This window comes from Marmota marmota, unplaced genomic scaffold (assembly GCF_001458135.2).
Source record: "Marmota marmota marmota unplaced genomic scaffold, marMar, whole genome shotgun sequence".
Classification (NCBI taxonomy): domain Eukaryota; kingdom Metazoa; phylum Chordata; class Mammalia; order Rodentia; family Sciuridae; genus Marmota; species Marmota marmota.
This window is the reverse complement of record NW_025999895.1, coordinates 5,997,386-6,020,832: the sequence shown is the minus strand read 5'-3', so window position 1 is coordinate 6,020,832 and position 23,447 is coordinate 5,997,386. Positions and strand designations below refer to the sequence as shown.

Genomic DNA, 23,447 nt, shown 5'->3' with positions numbered 1-23,447 from the left:
CGGCGCAGGGTCGGCGCCTGCGACACCCGGAGCCCCGAGAGCACCCCGGCGACGCGGCTACGGGACGAGCGACGCGGGGGAGGGGAGGAAGGCGTTGGGGGCGGAGTAGGAGAGACCAATCTGCTGTCAGAAGGCCAAATGGCGTTTCCTGCACGTCGCTTCGGCCCAGGGGGTCAGGGAGCCGGCAGAGGTGGGCTTTGTTTTTTAAATCTAATCAGTTATACCTGGCAGCAGATGCATTTCACGTAGTGCACACATAGAGCACGACTTTTCATGTCTCTGGCTGTGCACAGAAGGTCTGCTTGTTATCTGAACAGGTGCGTTCCCTTTGTGAAAGGCCAGAGATGTGCCCTTTCCAGGTGGGACACTTCACACTACGTGCTCCCTTCACCAGGGCCATCCAGAATTCTTCCTGTTCTCTCCACCCCAAAGGGGTCACCAAAGTTCGGTGGATGCCAGTTTAAACTACCTGTGGCTTCCAAGCTTGCCATTTGATGACAGCAGCACGTCCTATCCTTAACTAGAGTAGCCACTACTTCTTGGCTGAGCTTTGGATGTAGTTACCCCCAAACCATCTTCCATGCTGGGAGTGGTGTTGCACGCCTGTAATCCCAGGGGCTCTGGAGGAGGATCCAAAGTCCAAAGCCAGCCTCAGCAGTTTAGCAAAGTAATTAATTTAGCGAGACCCCGTTTCAAAATTAAAAAGAAAAAAAAATGTTTTAAAGGAATAGGAATGTGGTTCCGTGGTTAAGCGCTCCTGGGTTCATCCCTGGTACATCATCATCACCTTCATCATCATCTCTTCTTCTTCCTCCTTCTCCTCCTCCTTTAAACCAGATAATTTCAAAGTAAAGAGGTGATGGTCTTGGTAGCACAGGTCTGTGGTCCCAGCTACCAAAGAACTTGAGGCTGGAGGATCACAAGTGTGAGCCAGCCTGGGCAACTAAGTGAGCACTCTTTCAAAGCATTAAAGCCAGTCTCTGTGGCATAGGCTTGTAATCTCAACGACTCCAGAGGCTGAGGCAGGAAAATCAAAGGTTCCAGACCAGCCTCAGCAACTTAGTGACAATCCCCAGCACCAAAACTAAATCAAATAAAAAGGACAATGAATCTCTGGCATTATGTATAATTATAATGCACCAAAAACAAACACAGGAAAAAACTGAAAACCAATAAAATAAATAAAAGGGGCTGTGGATGTAGCTCAGAGGTAGAGAGCCCATTTTGTCCAGCTCTAAATTATGGGGAGGAATTAGGCACATGAAAAGGAGAGGCTGCTGTGCAGAGGACAGCGGAAAGTGTCACAACCCTGTCACCTTCAGATGACTCCTTCAGGGGCTGAAACCCCATTTTCTCATAGTAAATGATGCTTCATAAGATAAGTAATGAGTTTTTTTGAGGGAGGGGGGTGCTGAATTAGGGAATGGAACCCAGCACCTAGCACAAGCTGGGCAAGCAGTGTGCCACTGAGCTATGGCAAATATTAAGGTTCTTCTAAAAGCAGAGCGTAGTGCTAGGCCCTGGGAAATACAAATCATAGTACTAGTACTCACAAGGAATGTTCTGGAACCCTCAAGTTCTTTCTAATATTCTAGCATGAGCAGGAATTACCAATGCCTGGTGTTATAGGGGGAGTGGGAGGTGTGATTACAACTTGCCGTGGCTGGTGGACCAACAGTAGCGCAGAGGAGGCCCAAGAATCTTCGCTGGGCAGAGATGGTGGGGGGGGCCATACTTAGTCCTGTGACAGTAGGAAGCCAGTGGGTGGTTTTAAGTAGATAAGTTTTAAGTATTTTTCTATAATCAAAATAAAGTTTTTATTTAATGACATATCATGAATTTGTTCATTGTTTTCATATGAAATGTTTGTATTTTTATTTTACAAACATTCTGTAGTTACAAACTTGATTTCTCATTGATTCATGGTTTAGGAGAGAAAAGTTTAATTTCTAAGGGCCTGAGTTTTTAAAATTGTTTTGTTACTGTCTTTCATTCTGTGGCTATTAATTATTGATTTTCTGTAATATTTGCACTGGGATCAGTTAATATTACCTATAATTTGTGATTTTTTTCAAAACTTGAGGCTTCTTCATCTCATATTATCAATTCCCATAGTTATCCTGTTTGAATGATATAAAGTCTAGTAAATGAGCTGTTAGATTCTCCCTTTTATAACAGTCTGCTGTAATCTCGTTTGTTTTGCAAATATGTCATGCTAAAATCATTACAACAGATGCTTCAGCAATTTCTTTTTAACTCTTTTCAGCTTTATATATATTTAATGCTATTTTTTCACTACTTAAAAGTTTCTAACAGTTTCTTTCAGTAAATGCCTTCCTTTATTATTGAATACCATTTGAAAAATTAAATTTGCTTTCCAGTTCTGGGGCTTTCCAGTTTCTGAACCCAGGAGTGCTCTACCAGCATACATACTATATCCTCATAGCTTTTATTATTATTATTATTATTATTATTATTATTATTATTATTATTTTATTTTAAGAAAGGGTCTCACATGTTTTTGTCTTGAATTCAACTTTGCTAGATAGTGATGACTCCACATTTTTGTCCCTCCTTTACAAACTGCTTATTGTAAAAGTATTCAGATATACACAAAAGTATAACAGTAAATGAATCTTCCCATCCCCATCACCCGGACTCATCCGTTATCAAGATTATCTTGCACTTATTCCCTTTTCTCTCTCTTTTCTGTTCTTTTTCTAGAGTATTTTAAAGCAAACCCCAGACATCATTTCAGTTCATCCCCACATATGCCAACATGGGTGTTCCCTTGGAAAACCACAGTGTGAGCATGTGTTTATTTTTGCAGTGCTGGAGATGGAACCCAGGGCCTTTTGCCTGCCTGGCAAACATTCTACTCCTCCACCACCACAACGCCGTTATTGTACTCACAAAAATAATTGTGATTCCTTGGTATGCTTTAATACCCAGGCCGTATTCAAATGGCTCCCATTGTCTCAAAGATACCTTCTAACAGTTAATTGGTACAAATGAGGGTCCAAGTGAGGCTGACAAGCATTTTGACGTTAGTCTTCTCAATTCTTTTAACCTAATGCTGCCTTCCCTTCCAGACACCACCGACTTATGGAAAACAAAAAGTTTCCTACAGAATGCCTCCCATTTTAGATTTACTTTTTTGTTGTTGTTGTTCCAGGGGTGCTTAACCACTGAGCCAAATCCCGAGCCCCCCCCCCCCCGCCCCCTTTATTCTGTGTTTTATTGAGAGACAGGGTTTCACTGAGTTGCTTAGGGCCTCGCTAAGTTGCTGAGGCTGACTTTGAACTCACCATCCTCCTGCCTCAGCCTCCTGAGCCACTGGGATTGCAGGCGTGCACCACTATGCCCAGCTCTCTTCATATCTTCATGGTGTTATTTATCTGTTTCACTCTCAGCTATTTCTAAACTGGAAGTTAGTTTTAAAGACTTCAATAAATTCAAATGCAATTTTTGGCAAAAATTTTTTCAAAGGATGCTGTGTATTTAACAGCTTGTGGGAAAGACACACAATGCCTGTTCATCTTTTTGGTCTTAGGAGGTGACAACCTGATCTGTCATTGCCAAGTTACCAATCAACCTTTCACATAGTGGTTTCATCCACTGATAGAATCTGCCTGAATAACCTATTACATTAGTGATTTCAAAATAATCTTCTTCCAATATAATCTTTTTCCACATTTATTGGCTAGAATACTTTGTAAAGAGCTTTTCTTCATCACTTTGAGCTATTTGTATACCCTGAAATACAGTTGCTTGAGGAAGGATAAAGGCTTAATTTTTTTTTTTCCCTTCAATGCCAGTTTGTTTTTGGATATTGGGGATTGAACTCATGAGTACTCAACCATGAGCCACATCCCCAGCCCTATTTTGTATTTTACTTAGAAACAGGGTCTCACTGAGTTGCTTAGGGCCTGCTAAGTTGCTGAGACTGGCTTTGAACTTTCAACTCTCCTGTCTCAGCCTTCCCAATCGTTGGGATAACAGGCGTGCACCATTATGCCCAGCTTCAACGCCAGTTTTAGAGTAGTGAATCAGTTTCCCCAATAACTACTCAACCTACCCAAAGATGGACAGCTTGTACTTGCATTTTGGGTTGCTCTAACTCAAATTTTGCTTCCCATGGGGGTGGGGGTGGGGTGTCTTTGATGACTTTTTTTTTTTTTTTAATATTTTTTAGTTGTAGATGGACACAATATCTTTGTTTTTATTTTTATGTGGTGCTGGGGATTGAACCCAGTGCCTCACACATGCTAGGCAAGTGTTCTACCACTGAGCCACAACCTCAGCCCCGTCTTTGATGATTTTTCGTTGTCATAATTATGCATTTTTAACTATATAACTTTGCTATATATATAGTATATATGTGTGTGTGTATCTGTCTTTCTATCTATATAAACTTCCTCCCCTAGTGATTTGCAAAGCAAATCCTATTCTGCTAATGACTTATTTTTCAAATGTAAGATTAGGGGCCGGGAATATTGCTCAGTGGCAGAGCATGAGTATACCATATATGGGGTCTTAGGTTTGATCCCCAGCAACAAAAACATAAAAAATTAGGGGCTCGGGATACAGTGCAGTTGGTAGAGTGCTTGCCTTGCATGCACAAGGCCCCGGATCAATCCCCAGTACCAAAAAAAAAAAAAAAAAATTAATGCATATGCAATGCAAAACTGTCAGCCTAAGAGGGCATAAGAGAAAAAATGAAAGTGACCCCTACCCACCCAGATGCCTTTGAGGGTCTGAACACTGTTGTTCACTGTTACAGGAAATCCTCCAAAGGGCTCCCTCAAAGCAGCTTACCTCCCTTCATGTTACAATACTCAACAGCACTCACGTGGGTGTTTTCTCTAATTACCAAGTTTTTAACTATGCCCTAAATTTTTTCTTTCTTTAATTTCTCCATGTTTTCACTTGGCTGTTGTCTGAATCCCTAAATCTTCAGCTGGATGCCTGGGTGCCAGCTGAGCGATTCAAAGGCCTGGAGGCAGGGGTGTGACTATGACACAAGCAACTCTAGGTGGACTAGACCCTGCCCAAATACCCCTACAAATCAGGAGAGTGGCACCAGACTCCTCTGCTCACATACACTGGACATAAACTTCCAGAGAGCTGTTAGCTGTTGGTGCTCTTCTCTAATGAAGTCCATCTGCAGCATCTGCAAGAATGTCACAAGGTTTCTGATATTTAATTTTGATGTTTGTAAATAAGAAAACTAAAGTCCCAGGACAGTAAACAATAAGTCTACAATCAGCAATTAAGTGGCAGGCATAACAGGTCCTTTGACAACAGGGCAACTCTTTCCATTACCTCATCTATTTTGCAACAGGGTCTCACCATGTTGGCTTCTACCTGTGTTCAAGAGTCCTCCTACCTCAGCCTCATAGGATTTTTTTTTGCCGAGGATCTCTATCAGTTAATAGAATTTTCAAAGTTAACTTCAAATACCAAAAATTGCAAGTTAACGTTGTAACAAAGTTTCCTTTTCTACCACTTCTGTGCCTAAAAGTTACCACAGAAGTCAGTCCCTGCAGTTACACCTGCAATTTGGACCTGCTGTTGATTTACTGAAGACAAGCCAAAGGTGGCACTTCTTGTGGTTTGAAAGCAAAGATGAAGTTCCAGAGCCTCAGTGGACAACTCCTCCCTATCATATCCCAGGGAAACACACTTTGTTAAAATTTTAGCAGCCCTAAGGCCTCAGTAATTGACTCCTACACAGTTTGAATTTAGATGACTGGCCTGACACATTTGGGCTCACCTTTCCACACCTAAGAGGGAGGTTTAAATATCTCAAACACAGAGAAGATGACACACTCAGAACTATATAATTAATATTTTTAATGTGCAGAGTTTGTAATACAAGGGCAGAGATTCCTCCTGGATTCAAGTTTTATAAATTCTCAATGGGCTGGTGAGGCCAATAGGGATACTTCTTCTTGTCTAATTTGGTTTCTGGGAAGACTTCATTTAAGTCCTCAATGGTCATCTGATCAAATGGAATAATGTTCTTCATTTTCTCCAGCTGGAAAGAGCAGAAATGTGTTAGGGGAAATAGGGCTACAAAATGCAAAACAAGAATTTAAGAAAGATATAAAATATACCAAAGACAAAGCCTGTGGTTCATCCTTACCTGTTTCTCATATTCTTCAATCCTGGCCTTTGAGAGAGACACAAACTCAGCACAACTTTTTACCTTTAAGAGAATCAACAGATTGTGTTGTGAAACCAGGTTGTAACCTGACCCTGAAGCTCCCAAAGTATGGGAAGTCCCCAGGCTGCTCTTGCTCTCCTGCCCTGTGGAGATGTTGCTGCCTGCCTACTGAGAGCTAAACTACAGCTTTTGCTAACACCCACAAAGCAGCCCAAGTACAAAAACAGGTTAGTATGGCCTGTTTCATAAGGGCTGGGCACTGAATAGCCAGGACAAGACACCTGACCACCAAGCCAGACTTCTCTTTGGGGGAATCATCAGGTCCCAATGTTTCAGTTATGTATCTGAACACCTGGATAATTTTTCTACCTAATTTCAATACCTTGCCTTTGACAGCTCTGTTGAGGTATAACTGACATATAATAAGGTGCACATATTTAAAGAGCACCATTTGATGTAGGTATCTACCTGTGAAATCATCACCATGCTCGAAACAGTGAGCATATGTATTACCCTTCTCCTTCCCATCCCTAGGCAATCATTGATGTACCTTCTGTCACTATAGATTAGTAGAGATTTACACAAATAGAATCATATGGTATTTGCATTTTTTTCTTGCTGCTTTTTTAACTGAGCATAGTAATTATTGTTATTTGACACTAGGAACTGAACTTAGTTAGGGACACTCTACCACTACACTTCATTGCCAGTCCTTTTTGTATTTTGAGACAGGGCCTCAGTAAGTTGCTGAGGCTGCCCTTGAACTTGCAGCCCTCCTGTCCTAGCCTCCCCAGTCATTGGGATTACAGGCATGTGCCACCACCCTTGCCTTTCGGCATAATTATTTTGATATTAATCCATGTTGTAGTATTTATTAACAGTTCATTCCTTTTTATTACTGTTAACACTTTTTTTTTTTTGGTATCAAAGATTGAACTCAGGGGCACTCAACCACTGAGCCACATCCCCAGACCTATTTTCTGTATTTTATTTAGAGACATGGTCTCTCTGAGTTGTTTAGTGCCTTGCTTTTGGTGAGGCTGGCTTTGAACTCATGATCCCCCTGTCTCAGCCTCCAGAGCCACTGGGATTACAGGTGTGCACCACCATGCCCAGCAACACCTTAATTTTCAATTTAGTTTGTTCTACCTTTTACTAGCTGCTAAGTAATATATAGCTGTCCTAGTAATCCAGCTCAAAACTTTTACATGTGTCCTATATAGGAGATGCTGGGGCACAATGGGTTAATAAACTTAGAATAGGGCTGGGGTTGTGGCTCAGTGGTAAAGCACTCGCCTAGCATGTGTGAGACCCTGGGTTTGATCCTCAGCACTACATAAAAATAAATAAATAAAGGTATTGTGTCCAACTAATATATATATATATATATATATATATATATATATATATATATATACACACACACACATATGAATGAAAAAAAAAAAAAGAAACTTAGAATAAAGAACATTGATTACTCACATCTTCCTTTTCTTCAGCATCCACCTGTGCAGTATATTTATCCTCTGGCAAAGGAATCTTCAGGGCATTAAACTATAAATAGGGACAGTGAGTTGGCAGCAATATACCCAGAAGCCCAAAGAAAGGGCTCAAAGTTATTCCTTAAAGATCATATTAAAGCATATTCTCCACCCCAAGAAGAAACCAATATGCATTTCAGATGTTGTAGTAGAGAGAATATTTTACTGGGAAGAGGAGCTCAAGGATCTTCTCAGCTCCATCACTGACTGAATTAAGACCTTGGATATTTCTTTATAACAATGAACTTCAGTTTCCTCATCTGGAAAGGACAGCTGTACTTAACAAGAAAAATAGCCTCACATTCTGAAGAAGTCCTGAATTGTCTTTGACACGAAACCCCAGAGATCTTATCAGCAGAAGTAATGATATATGATGGAGATAAAAATGGTGTTTAGAAGACTGCTTGATGTTATAGCCCAGCACTTAACACTACCCTCAAGTGGAGAAGCAAATGAACTTTGGATATTGAGACTTAATGTGTAAATATCATGAGAGGACAGATAAATAAGAAATTACAGCTCTAAGGGATAATAAAAAAGAGCAGAGAAAAAGGAGGGAAACAGTAAAAGGGCAGAAAAGATGTTGGTCTGTATCAAAAGGAGATAGCGGGAAGCTAAAATGGAACTTAGGCAGAGTTAGAAAGAAACTCTAACAGTTGTCTGGCTCCAGGCAGCAAGGCCATAGTGTTCCTTTGACTGAACAGACCCTGAATTCTCAAATCCTACCACTGCAAGGGCTTTGGCCACACCCATCTTTCCTAAAACTCCTTTGGGATCTGAGTGCTAACATCACCCTTCTTCCCCTACTGTTATATGGCATATTTACCTTATCTACCCTGTCATCTTCCATATGTATATGTACCTTCCTACTCCCCATTCACAAGCCACTTAACAAGATCAGGGCTTTAGTTATCTGAAGTCTCACCTTCTTTTCAAAGTCATCCACCAAGCCCGCCTTGGCAACATTTGCCTTGTAGTAAGCCCAGTCGATAGCTGGTGGTTTCTCAGGCAGAGTAGCCAACCTGCTCACATGCAAATGCAAAAGTCAGGTTTGTTCCATGAGAAACAGAATATTCACACAGTAATTTCCCTATTCTTTACTCCTGTGGTATAGGGTGTCATCAACTTTTCTCTTTTGTCATCACAATGATGCCCCAAAATACTTTCATTTGGAAAATGCATGGATTTCTTTATTCTTTTGTTTGAAGAGTATCAAAAATTCATATGCAATCCCAAAACATTGTTTCTAGATTCAGTGGAAAGTAGGGGGTTCCCTCTCAGGAACATACTGACCTGGAGGAGAGGGTCTCATTCCAGGACTTCAGGGAGTTAGCAATAGCCTTCTGGTTTCGGGGAATGATCTCCCCAAAAGCTACCCAGTCAATGGTTTTTAGAGCAAGTTTGCGCCCAGCCATCTTGGGATCCTGGAAGATAGGTTAGATCAAAACAGTGATCCTGGAGTGAATCCTCTGAAGAAGGGCATTTTAGAAACATGCAAGTTTTTAAAATAGATCAGCATCCTTTTAGTGCTTGGTGGGTTTATTTTATCAATTAAAGGAATGAGTTTTTGTTTTTTTTTTTTTTTTTTAATATTTATTTATTTTTTTTAGTTCTTGGCGGACACAACATCTTTGTTTGTATGTGGTGCTGAGGATCGAACACGGGCCGCACGCACGCCAGGCGAGCGCGCTACCGCTTGAGCCACATCCCCAGCCCCAGGAATGAGTTTTAATAAAATCAAGAAAGGGCGGTTTACTTTTTCAAATTAACCATACAACCCAGCATATAAATGTGTTCTCTTCCACTAGATTGTCCTTCTGTATTCCCCCAACTCCTATTCATCCTTAAAAGCCCAGCTCCCAGTCAGGAGTAGGGGTGCACACCTGTAATCCCAGTCACTCAGGAGGCTGAGGCAGGAGGACCACAAGTTCCAGATCAGCCTGGGCAACTTAGGAGACCCTGTCTCAGAATAAAATTAAAGGCACTAAGGATGTAGCTCAGTGGTAGAACACTTACTTAGCCTGCACATAACCTGAGTTCAATCCCCACTGCCAACAAAAAAAAACAATCAAGATGCACATCATCTTGCAGTATGATCTTATGCCCCACCTGATTGGTCATAGACCTGCACCCTTCTGATTAATATCTAATTATCCACCACTGCACTCTTACATGCCCTGCATTTTAAGAGGCATTCCATACAGAGATGAATATGAGAGAAAATAAAAATTGGCTGCAGCTGTCTTACACCAAGGCCATACAGGAAAACTTAATTCAATTAAATTAAGATCAGGGTCAGAAATTAGAAGTCTGTAAAGTCAAAGTTCTCTACAAGCTATGGAGTGGATTCGAAAAAGGTGAAGAAAGCTTCCTCAGGATCTTAAAAAGAAAGTTGTTAAAACACCTGACTCTCCAGGCATGGTGGTGCATGCCTGTATTCACATTGGCTTGGGAGGCTGAGGGAGAAGGATCAGAAGTTCACAGCCTCAGCAATTTAAGGAGGCCCTAGGCAAATCAGAGAGACCCTGTCTCAAAATATAAAAAGGGTTGGGGAGATGGCTTGTAGCTAAGTACCACCGGGTCCAATACCTGGTACCAAAACAAACAAACAAACAAACAACACCTCTCTTCCTTCTCCTCCCATAAGGGTTAGGGTTAAGACTGTTAGGAAACTAAGGTGCCAGACAATCAATGTTTTTACAGAGGTTCTTCCAAGCACCTGAAGATAGAGTTAAATGAAAAGGGCTTTTCCCCTTTCGTTTATAGCTTACTCCCCAGCGCCTAGAACAGGTCACAATTATAGGAAGTGCTCAATGAATACTCGTTCAACGGGTAAATGAACCCTGGAGCTTAGAAGTCCTGAACGCTGCACAAACTGGAATCCTGGAACGCTCCAGATGCAGGGGAAGGCGCAGCCCCGCAGCCTGCTAAATGTCCCTCAGCATTAACTCTGTAGAGTGTGTCCCTGCCTCACAACCACAAGACCGAGATCGCCGCGCTGGGAGCAGAAGACTGTGCCAGACAGTTTGTGGCAGCGCCTACACTAGCGGCGGCCGGGTGACAGCTAGGGCCCGCGACCTCGCGCGTTGGGTGGAGTGAAGAAGGGAATGCGGGGCAAAGCGCAGCTACACCCCGGGAGCTCGGCGTCCTCGGCGGGGTGCAACAAGGAAAACGCGAGATCGGGAAGACGCAAAGCAGAAGAACTCTGCGGGGTTCGCACTTAACGCCCCGAACCCCACTCACCTTCACCGACCCCAGGAGAGCGTAGTCCTCAACAGCAAGTAACGGAAGTGGGTCACCGGAAGACCTCCCCTCATCCAATCCCAAAGACAAAGGGGCGGTCCTCACTTCACATGTCAGCCAATAGAGACGGAGCTGGTTTAGGAAGTCCCGCCCCCGGGGGCGGGCGCGGCGCCTGCGCCGCCAGGGTCCCCGCTAGTTAGGGGCACTCCGGTCCCTCTCCCCCTGCCCCACCCCCGCCNGGACCGCCCGAGCGGGCAGGGGGCGGCGGCGCGGCCCGCTGGGTCCGGCTGAACGTGGGCGGCACCTACTTCGTGACCACCAGGCAGACTCTAGGCCGGGAGCCCAAGTCTTTCCTCTGCCGCCTCTGCTGCCAGGAGGACCCGGAGCTGGACTCGGACAAGGTGCGCCCCGCCCTCGGGCGCGCCCCCGGGCCTGTGGACTCCCTGGCTTCCAGTCGGTCTCCCCAGTCCTGCCCGCGCAGGCTCCTCACAGGCAGGGCGCTCAGACCGGGGCCCCTTCCCCCTTCCCGCCCCCTGGGCCACCCGGGGCCTCAGGAGGACGCGCCATTCCCGCATCCTCAGGCACACCCCGGTTCTCTGCGACCCCGCCCTTGGTTCTCAGCAGCGCTTCCCCACGCTGCCCACCCGCACCCAAAAGCCGGCTCCACACCAGCTTCCCTGTCCTCCCAGCCTCTCGAGTTTTTCCCTGGCTGCCTTTCCTCCCCTCACTGCTGATGCCAAATACGTCCAGAATTGGGTCAGGGCAAGCGAAGGGAGCTCTGTAGCTCTCCCACACTTCGTGCCGGACCCCCGTGCCAAGCCGGGTTAAAGCCTGGGCCTGACAATGGCTTCCATCGCTCCAGGAAGTCCCTCTTGTTATATTACTCTGTTTTCCTAAAGTCCTGGTCCCAGAACTTGTACCTGGTTACAGTTGCTGTTTAGGTCCCTGAGATCCAGTGCAAATCAAGGTTGACTCGGTTAAGACAGTAAAAATGAAGACCCAGAAATACTGCTAGACAAAGATGCATGGCTGCTAACCAAAGGGTTGAGAGGTTATGAGACACTTCCTTTTCCAGTTTGAACTGTTTGAATCAATGTTTTTAACTTTTACAGATTCATCTTTAATTCCCAACTTAGAGCCACTGACAATAACTTATATCACTTTATATCCTACACAGCACTCAGCCAGTTAACTTGTAACAAAATTGGGATTGCGTAAACGTTCATTTGTTTCATTTTTCATTTCATTTCCTAATAAATCTCAGGTTGATGGAAACCCATCCTGCCCTAACTTTAAAAAAAATTCCAAAACTCTTGTTTATGTGGAATTATTTTTATATACCCTGAGTCTTCCTTATGGCAGTATAAACCAGTTTCATCTTGTTCCTTTTACTGTAAAGATGAGTAGGATTAAAGCTGCTTGGAGCCAAGTCCTGGCAATACCATGCTTCCTCTGGGCACAGATCTCTGGGTGTGTGAGATTACGGCTGGCAATGCAGAGACTCCCACTGGTGTTGGCCTGGAGCTCAGGAGTGTGGCCAGCTGAGCAGAGGTTTTCTTAGAATCAGGAATGTGCATTGGGAGCAATGGAGAATAAGACTGTCCATCTCAAACAAAGATTTAAATCATGCAGCCTTAGCATTTTCTTCCTCCTTTTTAAATAATATACCACTGAAGAATGTTGGTAATTGTCCAAGCAAAGATTGTAGAAGTTCAAACCAGTAAATAAACACCTAGATGATGGCTATGACTGTGCATCTCTGACACCTGACCTGAAATGATCTTAAAACACAAGATGCACGAAGCCAGCCTACTTGCCAATAGTTTGTAATAAGCAAATGTCTAGCAAAATTTGTCCTCGTTAAATTTTTTTATATTTATTTTTTAGTAGTTGTATGACACAATACAACTACTAAACACAATACAATACAATTTTATTTATTTTTATGTGGTGCTAAGGATCGAACCCAGGGCCTGTCATGTGCTAGGCAAGAGCTCTACTGCTGAACCCACAACCCCAGCTCCTTGCTACATTTTTTTTTTTTTTTTTAGCTGAAGAACTGAATTGTCTTAGAGCACTGACAAAGAGAAGGAGCCCTCTCAATTTAAAAATGTTACTGAAAGTTCCAGTGATATCCTTGTGCTTGGTTGGCAGGATGAAACAGGAGCCTATCTGATTGACAGAGACCCCACTTACTTTGGTCCTATCCTAAACTACCTCCGCCATGGGAAACTCATCATTACCAAGGAGTTGGCAGAAGAAGGTAAGAGCTCTGTTTACACTGAATTTTTCAAAATTCAGGTCAGTGAAGGCTGTTAGAGACTTGAGTTTTGTTTGAGGTTTTTGTTGGGCTCATATACAGGTGTACAGGTTTATGAAAGTGAGCAGGAAGCCTCCAGTTGCCTAGTCTTGTTTAAGAGAATCTTGTTGAAGGAAGCCCCATAGGGCTTTGTTCAGCTTTCTCAGTTAGCTATCAGCTTTGCAGATAGCTTCAGGAATTTTTTTTGAGCCTGCAGAATTGTCACAGTCCTTTTTTACATTTACTTATGAGCTAGAAGTGAATGTCCATAGCCTGAAGCACCACATCTCTAACATTCAATTATTCATATTTTCAATTTTAGTTTGAACTTGCTGCTGTAAAAAAATAATAAAGGTTTGGCCTCATTTTTTTTTATTTTCAAACTCTGATCTCATGCTTCCCTGTAAATTTTTGAGGCTGACCTAATTCATTCTCCAGTTCATTGTTAGGTATGTTATTGGTTGCCTCATCTTTTTGATTTGTAGAGCATTTAGACTGTAAGTGGGTCTAGCTCTCTTTCTCAAAGGCTTGGCTTGGTCTCACTGGAGGCATTCAACTGAAGTTTAGGTTCCTTTTCTAAATCCAGGGCGCTCTGATGTCGGAGCTGGAGCTCTGAGTAAGAAAGCTTGTAATGGCTATACTCATTAATGAGGTGATGGCAAAACAGTTCTATTTCAGGCAATAAAAAGAGGAGTTGCTCTCTTATAGGGGGAGATTTGGAAACATTCTGGGGTTTTTTGGGGTTTTTTTAAGTGTCCTTCTTTGAAAAACATTTCAAAGTCATACAAAAATAATGAGGCTGGGCTTGGTGGCATAAGCCTGTAATCCCAGGAACTCCAGGTGAGGCAGAAGGATCCAAATTCAAGGCCAGTCTCAGCAATTTAGCAAGGCTCTAAGCTATTTGGCGAAACCCGTCTTACAATTTAAAAAATAAAATAAGATAAAAAGCACCTCTGGGTTCAACCCTGGGTACCAAAAAACCAAACAATAAGAAGAAGAAGAAGAAGAAGTAGAATAGTATATTGGGCTGGGGTTGTGGCTCAGTGGTAGAGAGCTCATCTGGCATATGTGAAGCACTGGGTTCATTCCTTAGCACCACATAAAAATAAATAAATAAAGGTATTGTGTCCATGTATAACTAAAAAAAAACATTAAATTCCATGTACCTGCCATGTACCCATCCAACTTCAACAATTACCATCTCCTAATTAACATTTTCTAATGTCTTTAATTAAAAAAAGAAAAAAAAAACCGCAACACTCTTTTGAAATAATTTTGAACTTACAAAAAGGGCAAGAATAGTACAAAAAACTCTTTTTACCCAGGTTCACCAATCCGCACTCCCTATACCCCCTGTGCTGGAGATTGAACCCAGGGGCACTCTACCACTGAGCTATATCCCCAGCCCTTTTTATTTATTTATATTATTTTTTTTATAATTCTTTTTTTTTTTTTGAGAGAAAGAGAGAGAAAAAAAAATATGAATCTTTTTTGTAGATGGACACAACACAGTGCCTTTTTTTTTTTTTATGTGGTGCTGAGAATCGAACCTGGGTCCTGCCCGTGCTAGGCAAGCGCTCTACCGCTGAGCCACAATCCCAGCCCAGCCCTTTTTATTTTTGATTTTAAAACAGGGTCTCAGTAAGTTGCCCAGGCTGATCTGGAATTTGCAATCCCCCTACCTTAGCCTCCTGGGTCTCTGGGATTATAGGCTGCACCACCAATGCTGGCTACATTCACTGATTTTTAACATTTCTTGTTATATTTATGCTAACATTCATTCTCCCCCTCTCTTCTTTTCATCTTCTCTTCTTTCTCCTCTCCTCCCATAGTTCTAAATTTCTGATTGCAAACTTTACCCCTGAATATTTCTGTGCGTTTTTCCCAAGAACAAGGGATATTCTCATATAACCCTACTTTGAAACTTAGGAAATTTAATGTAGATAAATACTTCTATCTGCAGTTTATATTTCATTTTTACCAACTGTTCTAATAATGGCCATTATAGCAATTTTTTTTTCCTGGTACAGGATCACACATCTGATAGTTTTCCTTTCTAAGGCCTTTGATTTTGTTTCGCATGAGAGTTTTTCAATGATTGCCTTTTATATTATTCAAAATAATAAGCATCCCATTAAATTCAATACACATAGGGTTATACACATCTATCTGCCAGTCCTTTTAAGGGAAAACTGGGTAAAAATTGCAAGCTCAGGAGGTGGCCAATGTGACTAGTTCCAGGAATTAAGTGACATATGGAAGGTATCCTGTAGCTAATGGGCAGGGGCCAAACATAAACAGTGGGGGTGAAACAGTGAGCAAAGCAGTCCCTGGTACTTGACTTGGTTGGGGAAAAGTTTGTGGGTATACCCTAAACATCAAAGAGATATTTCCAAAGCTGAAGGAGAGAGACTGAATTTATATATGACAAATGCAGTTTTTGGCAAGCCTCTAGTTGCTGTTTTCCTGGTGAGCTCAAATATTCCTGACCAGTCTGGTCCTTGTTCTAGGTGTGCTGGAGGAAGCAGAGTTTTACAACATTGCCTCTCTCGTGCGGCTGGTTAAGGAAAGGATACGAGACAACGAGAACAGAACTTCACAAGTAAGGTGTTTTGAACTGTTAAGGGGAAAGTGTCCCCAGTGGCTCTCTGTGTCTGAGTGTCTGGCTATGACTTGAAAAGGATGGCTTTTCCCTCAGAGCTGGAGTCTGTATAGAACACTGTCCGTCTGCTATGCAGATGGTGCCTACTTGGCCAGGGTTGTTCAGCACAAAAAGAATGAATAATAAAACAGAACAGCCATGTCCCTTGAGAAGAAAATGTCACTGCTCGCCATATGGCCAAGGCCATTTTAGGTCCAAAGCCTGCTTGCTCTCTCTGACCTAAGGTCCATCACTTTGAACATAAAGCCTAAACAAGCTCTTGCTTCTACCTGCTGGCCTGTAAGCATGTCACATCTAGCCCCTGCAAGTCCCTTGAAATCAGCTATGACTCATGCTTCCAAGAAAATGTACTCAAGCTTCTCTCTCTCTCTTTTTTTTTTTTTTAATGTTTTATTGATAGACATTTATTTTATTTATTTATACTTATGTGGTGCTGAGGATTGAACCCAGTGCTTCTCACATACTAGGCAAGTGCTCTACCACTGAGCCACAACCCCAGCCCTCAAGCCTCTCTTTTTATTAAGATGTCTGGATCTTTGTATTTACTCAGTAAATATGGTAACAAATGAAGCAGAATTTCCCACAAGTTTGAGGGAAGGGGAGATAATAGAGCATACTTAACTTGTTATTTCTCATGTCATTCATCATATGTCTGTATGGCCACTCAGGATCTATTAGGTCTTTTGGATTCTGTGTGTAACAGAAGGTCCTTGACCCCAAGTCTAGCAGGAGAAACAGACCCTCCCTTTCTTTTGTTTAAGAAAGAACAACTGCAGAGTTGCAGAAACGGGGCTGAGTTTTTTTCCACCACAGCCATCTGCTTTGTAGCACGATTGCCTCTTATCCCATCAGCTACTGGTGGTGGATGTTTTATTTAATCTGTTGCAGCCTAGGACTTGTCTGCTGTTAAAAAAGAAGGCAGTCGGTTTCTCTTTAATAGCACTCTGCTCTTTCTGCGTCAGATTTCATGTATCAACATTTTCTGGCTCTAAATGGAATATCTGGATGAAAGCTGGCAGGAGTGACCCAGAAATGAAATAAATCTCTCATCCCCTTTATCGCTGGCTATTTGCAAAGGTAGAAAGAAGACTCATCTGGTCGACTGCTAAAATGTTCCTTGTTAATGTTCAAAGGTGAATTCGTAGTTGGTTTGCTGATGTTCATGTGAGACACAATCTGGTGTCACCAGTCCCTTTGCCATTGTACACGTCTGGTATCTTTTACTACCATAGATATTTAATAGCTTAGACATTTTTGGAAATTAGTTTTATCCTTATTTTTCCACATTCTAAAAAATACTTGATTTCTTAGTAGAAATGTTGATGGTACCATATGAACTACATATTGAATGTTTTCAAATCATGGTGTCTGAACATTCTCTGTTCTTTACCATAAACTAATTCCTTGAGAGCATTATAAGATTTCTGTTTGATGACAGCAACTAAGTTAATTAGTCCCCTAGATCCTAAAGGCTTGTAGATTTATACCCAGTTGGAAGCTTTTTTGTTCTGGGACTGTCAAGATCTTTTTGATGTTAATCTTTCCATCTCTTCTTTTTATTTAGTGAAACTCTGAGAAATGGATTTGATGTTGTTCAAAGACACCCTCTTTTGCCTTTGTGCACATGGTTCTCAGATGAAGTTGGCTGTGTATGGATTTCCAAACATTACCTCCTTTAATTTGTCTGTAGTCCCTCACGTCACACGTGGCAGGCATTCAGCCAAGTCCAAGATGTGGGGATTCTAACCCACCTTTTCTCTTGTGGCCTCTTAGCTTGTTTAGTGGCTGCTACCATTCTAAATGCTTTGCTGTCATTAGTGTTATTTTTGTAGGTGATTAATCTTGGTACTTTTTGGAGCACCCATGATTTACTTTGGAGGAGGAAAAACAGAGGCACTATAATGCCATATTAAATACTTGGGACTTGGGTAACTGTGCTAATATCACAGATCTTTGGTGATGCTCAATATTTTTGTAATACAAATCATCTGGCCAGTTGGGTGCACACTCCTATAATTCCAGCAGCTTGAGAGGCTGAGATAGGAGGATCATAAGTTTGAGGCCAGCTTCAGCAATTTAGTAAGATCCTATCTCAAAACAAAAAAATATAAAGAACTAGGGAATGGCTGGGCATGGTGGTACATGCCTGTAATCTCTACGTCTCTGGAGGCTGAGACAGGAGGATTGTTGAGGGCCACAGCCAGACTGCGGCAGAGGATCACAAGTTCAAGGACAACCTGAGCAATTTAGCTTGATCTTAAAGTTTGTCTCAAAATATAAAAAGGGCTGGGGGTATAGCTCAGTGGTAGAGCAATTGCCTAGCATGTGTAAGGCCCTGGGTTCGATTCCCAGCATGCACACAAATGCATACACACATACCTGATTGTTTCCAGGTATATGGATAGAGCCAATTGAAATCCTTAGCAGATTTGTCATATACTTTATATGGGAGGAAATTTTTAATACCTTGGTCAATGATAGTTATGCAATGCTCTTTGTAGTGTTTCATTTTTGTTTTTGTTATACAGTGCTGGGGTTTGAATCCAGGACCTCAGGCATGCTAAGCAGGAGCTCTACACTGAGCCACACCCCTAACCCCCAAAGACTTTTACTATATAGGAGGTTCCAAGGGTTTGGGGAGCTCTGCCAGAAATTTAAGACAAAAATCAAATATTTATATTATTAATATATTACTCTTATAATCACTTACATCAGTCTGAATAAACCAAAATATGCTGTTATATTTTTAGCATACACATCAGTTTAAGCCACTTCAGATGGGGAAAAAAAAAGTATGACTTTCTCATGCAGAGTTATTGTGGAAATGGATGCAATCTAAAGTTTGTTATCATGGTTGTTCTCATAATTCACCCTCCCAAGTTAGAACTAGTTCACCCACTGATTGATGTTCTTGGTCCCTTTTTCCCTTCTTTCCTTGGGTGAGTTTTCATTGAGAACCCAATGCTGTGGTCGTGGGATGATGGGTGGTCAAGAGCCTTTGCAGGCCTCACCAAGCAGCTGCCCACTATGCTGCCGTGCTCAGTCTGCCTGCTTTTTGCAGGGCCCCGTGAAGCATGTGTACAGGGTCCTGCAGTGCCAAGAGGAAGAGCTCACACAGATGGTCTCCACCATGTCTGACGGCTGGAAATTTGAACAGGTATGTTTCTCAAAGAACAGCTATCCTGGTACCTCAACCCAGTGGGCCAAACTCCTCAATTGCTGTCCAACCAATTGCTATCCCTGGGAAATGGGTAAGGCCCGGTGAGATCCATTCCAAAATGTGGGAAGAGAGAGTTACTTGGTGCCCATTACTTGCTTATAATGTGATGGGTTGGGGAGGGTTGAGAGGAGAGAGCCACATCTCCCAGCTTCACATCCAGAGTTTGAATTTGACAATTTCCAACAGAGCCAGCAAGCTTTTCTAGGCTTCAAAGAGATTCCCTTTGGTTTTTCTTCCCTCAGAGAGATTCCTTTCAAAAGTGCTCTGTTGGGCTGGGGTTGTGGCTCAGCAGTAGAGTGTTTGCCTACCATGTGTGAGGCCCTGGGTTCGATCCTCAGCACCACGTTAAAATAAAGATATTGTTCAACTACAACTAAAAAATAAGTGTTTAAAAAATAAAGTGCTCTGTGATGAGTCCCTAAAGAAGGTGGTTCAACAGCAAGCCTATCTTCTCCCATAAGTGCTTGGTGAGCAGGTGGCTGTGAGGGGATCAGATGCACTGACCAGTGTAGCTTAGTTGTGGCCCATGCTTCTCTTTGCTCTGTTTCTTTCAGCTTTGTGCTCAGGTCTGAGTATCAGAGCAAAACTACTGAGAGTCAAGTTTTACTGTTTTCTTCCATTAGATGGCAGAATTGTTTAATTCTTCGATTGTCTTCAAAACACAGGAAGGCTGAGGGTGAACAGAGGGAATATATTTTTTTGTAGAGTTGAAGAAGCCACCTGAGCTGTCACTGTAAGCTGACCTTGTAAAATAAAAGTTAGAATCTGTGTTAACTTACCCAGTTCTAGATCAAACGCAGAGCTGCCTCTGGCTTCAGACCCAGTGCTGGGACGCTCCTCACCCTTGTCTCCCCCTGCAGGACCAGTGGGCCTGGCTTTTGCTCAGGTGTGGATGGCAAAATGCTGTGCATGGTTGACTATCCCTCCACCCTCTCTATATTTGCTCTGATACAGAGTCTTAAGCCAAGCTGATGTTTTTTTGTTTGTTTGTTTGTTTGTTTGTTTGAGGTACTGGGGATTGAACCCAGGGCCTTGTGCATACAAGGCACTCTACCAACTGAGCTATATCCCCAGCCCCTGTATTTTTTTTAACAAATTATAAATATGAGTGTTTTTTGTGAAACCAATAGATAATTTATGTTGCTTCCTCATCTTGTTAATGCCCTGTGGAGGGACAATCTGTTCTTGCTTCTATGATCTAGAGAGGAAGCTGAACATGGAACTGAAGTGCCCCCACCCCAGACAGACAGCAAGGAGTTCCCATCTTGTGGCCGTGTGCACTTGTGAGGATGACCTCACCCTGGGCTCAGCTCCTCCCTCTGAATGTGTATTTCTGATTTAGGAATAGGCACTGAATTCATTTCTCCAAAGGGTTAAAGTATCAGCAGTGTGCACCTTTGGGGAGCTGTTCAGTGATTCTGCACCTCCACCTCCTGTCTAGGACTACTACTACTTACAAATCGATAGTCTGTGTTTTGACTGAAGCAAGTGTTCATTTTCATTCACAGAAACGTTCTTCTTCACCTCATGTTTGACAGACAGTGATTGTGTTTGCCTTTAGGAGGATTTCAAGTGCTAGGGTGAGGGAACAGTGATAGAATTCAGACTTCTCTTCTGGGGAAGCCTACTTGATGATGTCCTGGTGCAGTTAACCCCCAGGACTTCAGTAGTGTCAGAGGGTTCTTTGTCCTTGAGAAATAAAACCACAAAATCCAGTCGGGGAAGGGTATGACAGGTGCACTTGACTATCTTCACATCACTGCCTGTTTGGTCACCATCTTCTTTTGCCAGCTGATCAGCATTGGATCTTCCTATAACTATGGAAATGAGGACCAGGCAGAATTCCTCTGTGTTGTCTCCAGAGAACTAAATAATTCTACCAATGGCATCGTCATAGAGCCAAGTGAAAAGGCGAAGGTAAGAAGCGGCTTGTCCAGGTTGTGTGCTGGTTTGGCCCAGCCCTCTGCCGTAGCCTGGCTGCTGCTCCTCCCCGCCTCCCCCTCCTGCAGCAGCTTTGCACTCACTTCCCTCTTTGGGCTCTTTTGTCGGCTGAATTTTAATCACGGTTTAGGGAGCCACGGCAGGGGTTTTCAGTTAGAAAATATGAACCTGAAGAGGTTTCTTTGGCCTTTGACAAGTCAGTGAAAAAGCAACGTTTTATTGCACTGATTACTCTGTGGAGAGATCTCAGAACTCAGTATCAGTCCTTCTTCCCCCCAACTCAAGGACAAAGGTCTCTTCATACCTTTCCCTCCCTTACATTCCTAGAAATCTGTTGTACACTGCAACCTTCTTTGCTTCCACTGTGCTCCACAAACATGCATGCACACCACACACACACACACACACACACACTCGCATGCACTTCTAAACTACAGGGTGAGAGGAGCTTGAACCATTTTCTTAGCTTGGGAAGACTGGTCCAGTGGCACAGAAACTCAGGACCAACTGTGTTCAGCAAGTGTCCCAGGGTACTCAAGGCTTAGTGTCTGCCTTACCACCATGTCTGCCCACAGGGTCCAATGGATGCAGGTTGGGTCTTTCCTTTTTTCTTTTTTAAATCATTTTTATTGTAAATTATAACTTAATTTCACTGTAATCAGATCATATACACTGGTTTAAATTTTTAATTATTTATTTTTAGTGCTGGGGTTTGAACCCAGGGCCTGTGCGTACTAATAAGCACATGCTTGACCACTGAGCTACACACCCAGGCTTCTGTGGGTCTTTCCTTCCCTTTGTCATCTCCTCAGCACCTCAACCTTTTCCCCCATCTTCCACTTTCAGATTCTTCAGGAGAGAGGATCTCGGATGTAAGCTGAGAATCCAAAATTTCAGAATCCGGAAAGACAAGAGGGCAATTCAGCAAAACAGCTCCATGCAGTTAAGTCTACACCTGTATGATAACCGAGCTACTGCAAAGCAAAGCTGAGCCTGCCCCAGTGAAGAAGTGTCCTGGTTAAAACCAAAGGAACCCCACCCACCCTTGGGACTCCAGACAGACGCACCTCTGGCTGCAGATCCCCTTTTCAGAACCTGCTTTTGTTCTTATAGCCAGTGTTGTGACAGATCTTTACAACAGCAGCATGCTGGGTCTCCAAATGGAGCCTTTGGGGATCTGGAGGAAGGAAGAAGGAGGAAGGCCTAGCTCCTTGGAAACAGCCTAGCCATCAGGGAAGTTGGAGCAGACAAAGGAGGACTGTCCCAAGCCGTGCCCTGGTCTCACCTGCGTGTGCCACTCTTTCCCCCTGCTGGGCACCCTCCAAGATTTGTAGCAGATGCAGAGGGTTCTAGCTTCAGTGTGTCAAATTGAGGTTCTGACACAGGATGGAATCACCAGAGGACCCACATTCTCGTGAGCAGAGCCTCTCAGGCAGGAGACGCTGGGGTGTCCTCTGCCTTGGGAGGGTGGCGGTTCCTGCTTTCCCACAAGTGGCTTTGTCTGATTAGTCTCCAGCAGCTGGGCTCAGTGTGACCAGCCTCTCCTCAGGAAGAGGTTTGAGGCAGGTGGCATCCTGCACCAAGTCAGGGGAGTGCCAGTGGTTGGTATGGCTGCTTCTGCAGCCTCCTCTTAGACCCATTGACCCCATCTTCCCTGGCTTTTTAATCTGGACCAAAGATAAAGGACTTTGAGGATCCTTTGATGGCTTGGGGTGGGGAAGACTATCTGTTTTGAAGTTACCAAATGTGTCATGTCGTACCTAAAAGTGTTGTTTCTGTGATTTGTGTCTTGAAAATGCCCTGACCAAACGTGCGATATTTTGTCTCTCCTTGGTGTCGTCTAACCTTGGCAAACCTGCCCCACAGCACTGTAGTGACTCCACACCATCCCCAGCAGTGTGTGCACTTTGGTGGGCAGTCTGCAGACTTCCTGTGTCTCTGTCCCCATCACTGCTCCTTCCTGGGGACTGCCACATTGGTGAGAATAGAGTGCTTTTCTGACCAGCATGCCACAGAGGCCTCTTTAGGATGTGACCACAGAACTTGTAATTGCAACTTGTAATTCGAGTGTCCATGAGTAGTCGGGGAGGCAGAGGGGCTGGAGAAGCCTTTATTTTCCCTAGACAGCTATCAGCAGGCACATGGTTGAAGAGGAGGGTGTACCATTGAGGTTCTCACTGCTCCACAGTTCAGCTCCTTGCCAGGGGCTCAAGGTTAGTGATTTCTGGAGGGACTAGACTCTAGTCCAGTGCCTATTGACCTTGTGGCCTGACCATGCCCAGATGGTTTAGCTTTTTTCAGGAGTCTCGCTTTTTCCTTCTCTGTAGAATAGTGTAGAAACGTGTGTACAGGGCTCCTTCTGCACCTGCGTC

At 43.3% G+C, this 23,447-nt stretch overlaps 2 protein-coding genes across 3 annotated transcripts; one reads left to right on the top strand and one right to left on the bottom strand.

Annotated features, from left to right (window-relative positions):
• Positions 1-5,839: 5,839 nt before the first annotated feature.
• Atp5pd (ATP synthase peripheral stalk subunit d) lies at positions 5,840-11,057 on the bottom strand. Of its 2 annotated transcripts, none has more exons than XM_015504213.2 (6): positions 10,954-11,057; positions 9,004-9,134; positions 8,636-8,732; positions 7,652-7,723; positions 6,149-6,211; positions 5,840-6,040 (listed from the first exon to the last, which is right to left on the bottom strand). In XM_015504213.2, exons 2-6 carry the CDS (start codon positions 9,123-9,125, stop codon positions 5,909-5,911), a joined length of 486 nt encoding a protein of 161 aa, XP_015359699.1. In that variant the 5' UTR covers positions 9,126-9,134; positions 10,954-11,057; the 3' UTR covers positions 5,840-5,908. The 2 variants fall into 2 exon arrangements, with proteins under 2 accessions (XP_015359699.1, XP_015359700.1); XM_015504214.2 differs by lacking the exon at positions 10,954-11,057 and adding an exon at positions 9,594-9,640.
• On the top strand, positions 10,818-22,904 carry Kctd2 (potassium channel tetramerization domain containing 2). Its single transcript, XM_015504287.2, has 7 exons — positions 10,818-10,922; positions 11,154-11,354; positions 13,108-13,216; positions 15,763-15,854; positions 18,976-19,071; positions 20,926-21,051; positions 21,922-22,904. Exons 1-7 carry the CDS (start codon positions 10,818-10,820, stop codon positions 21,949-21,951), a joined length of 759 nt encoding a protein of 252 aa, XP_015359773.1. The 3' UTR covers positions 21,952-22,904.
• The last annotated feature ends 543 nt before the right edge of the window (positions 22,905-23,447 follow it).

What these genes read in the sequence shown, in the direction of transcription:
- Atp5pd (XM_015504213.2), bottom strand. Translation starts at nt 9,125, where the DNA reads ATGGCTGGGCGCAAACTTGCTCTAAAAACCATTGACTGGGTAGCTTTT. An exon ending in AATGAGACCCTCTCCTCCAG is followed by an intron (nt 8,733 to 9,003) that starts GTCAGTATGTTC and finishes GCATGTGAGCAG; the next exon opens with GTTGGCTACTCTGCCTGAGA. An exon ending in ATGCTGAAGAAAAGGAAGAT is followed by an intron (nt 6,212 to 7,651) that starts GTGAGTAATCAA and finishes ATTCTCTTAAAG; the next exon opens with GTAAAAAGTTGTGCTGAGTT.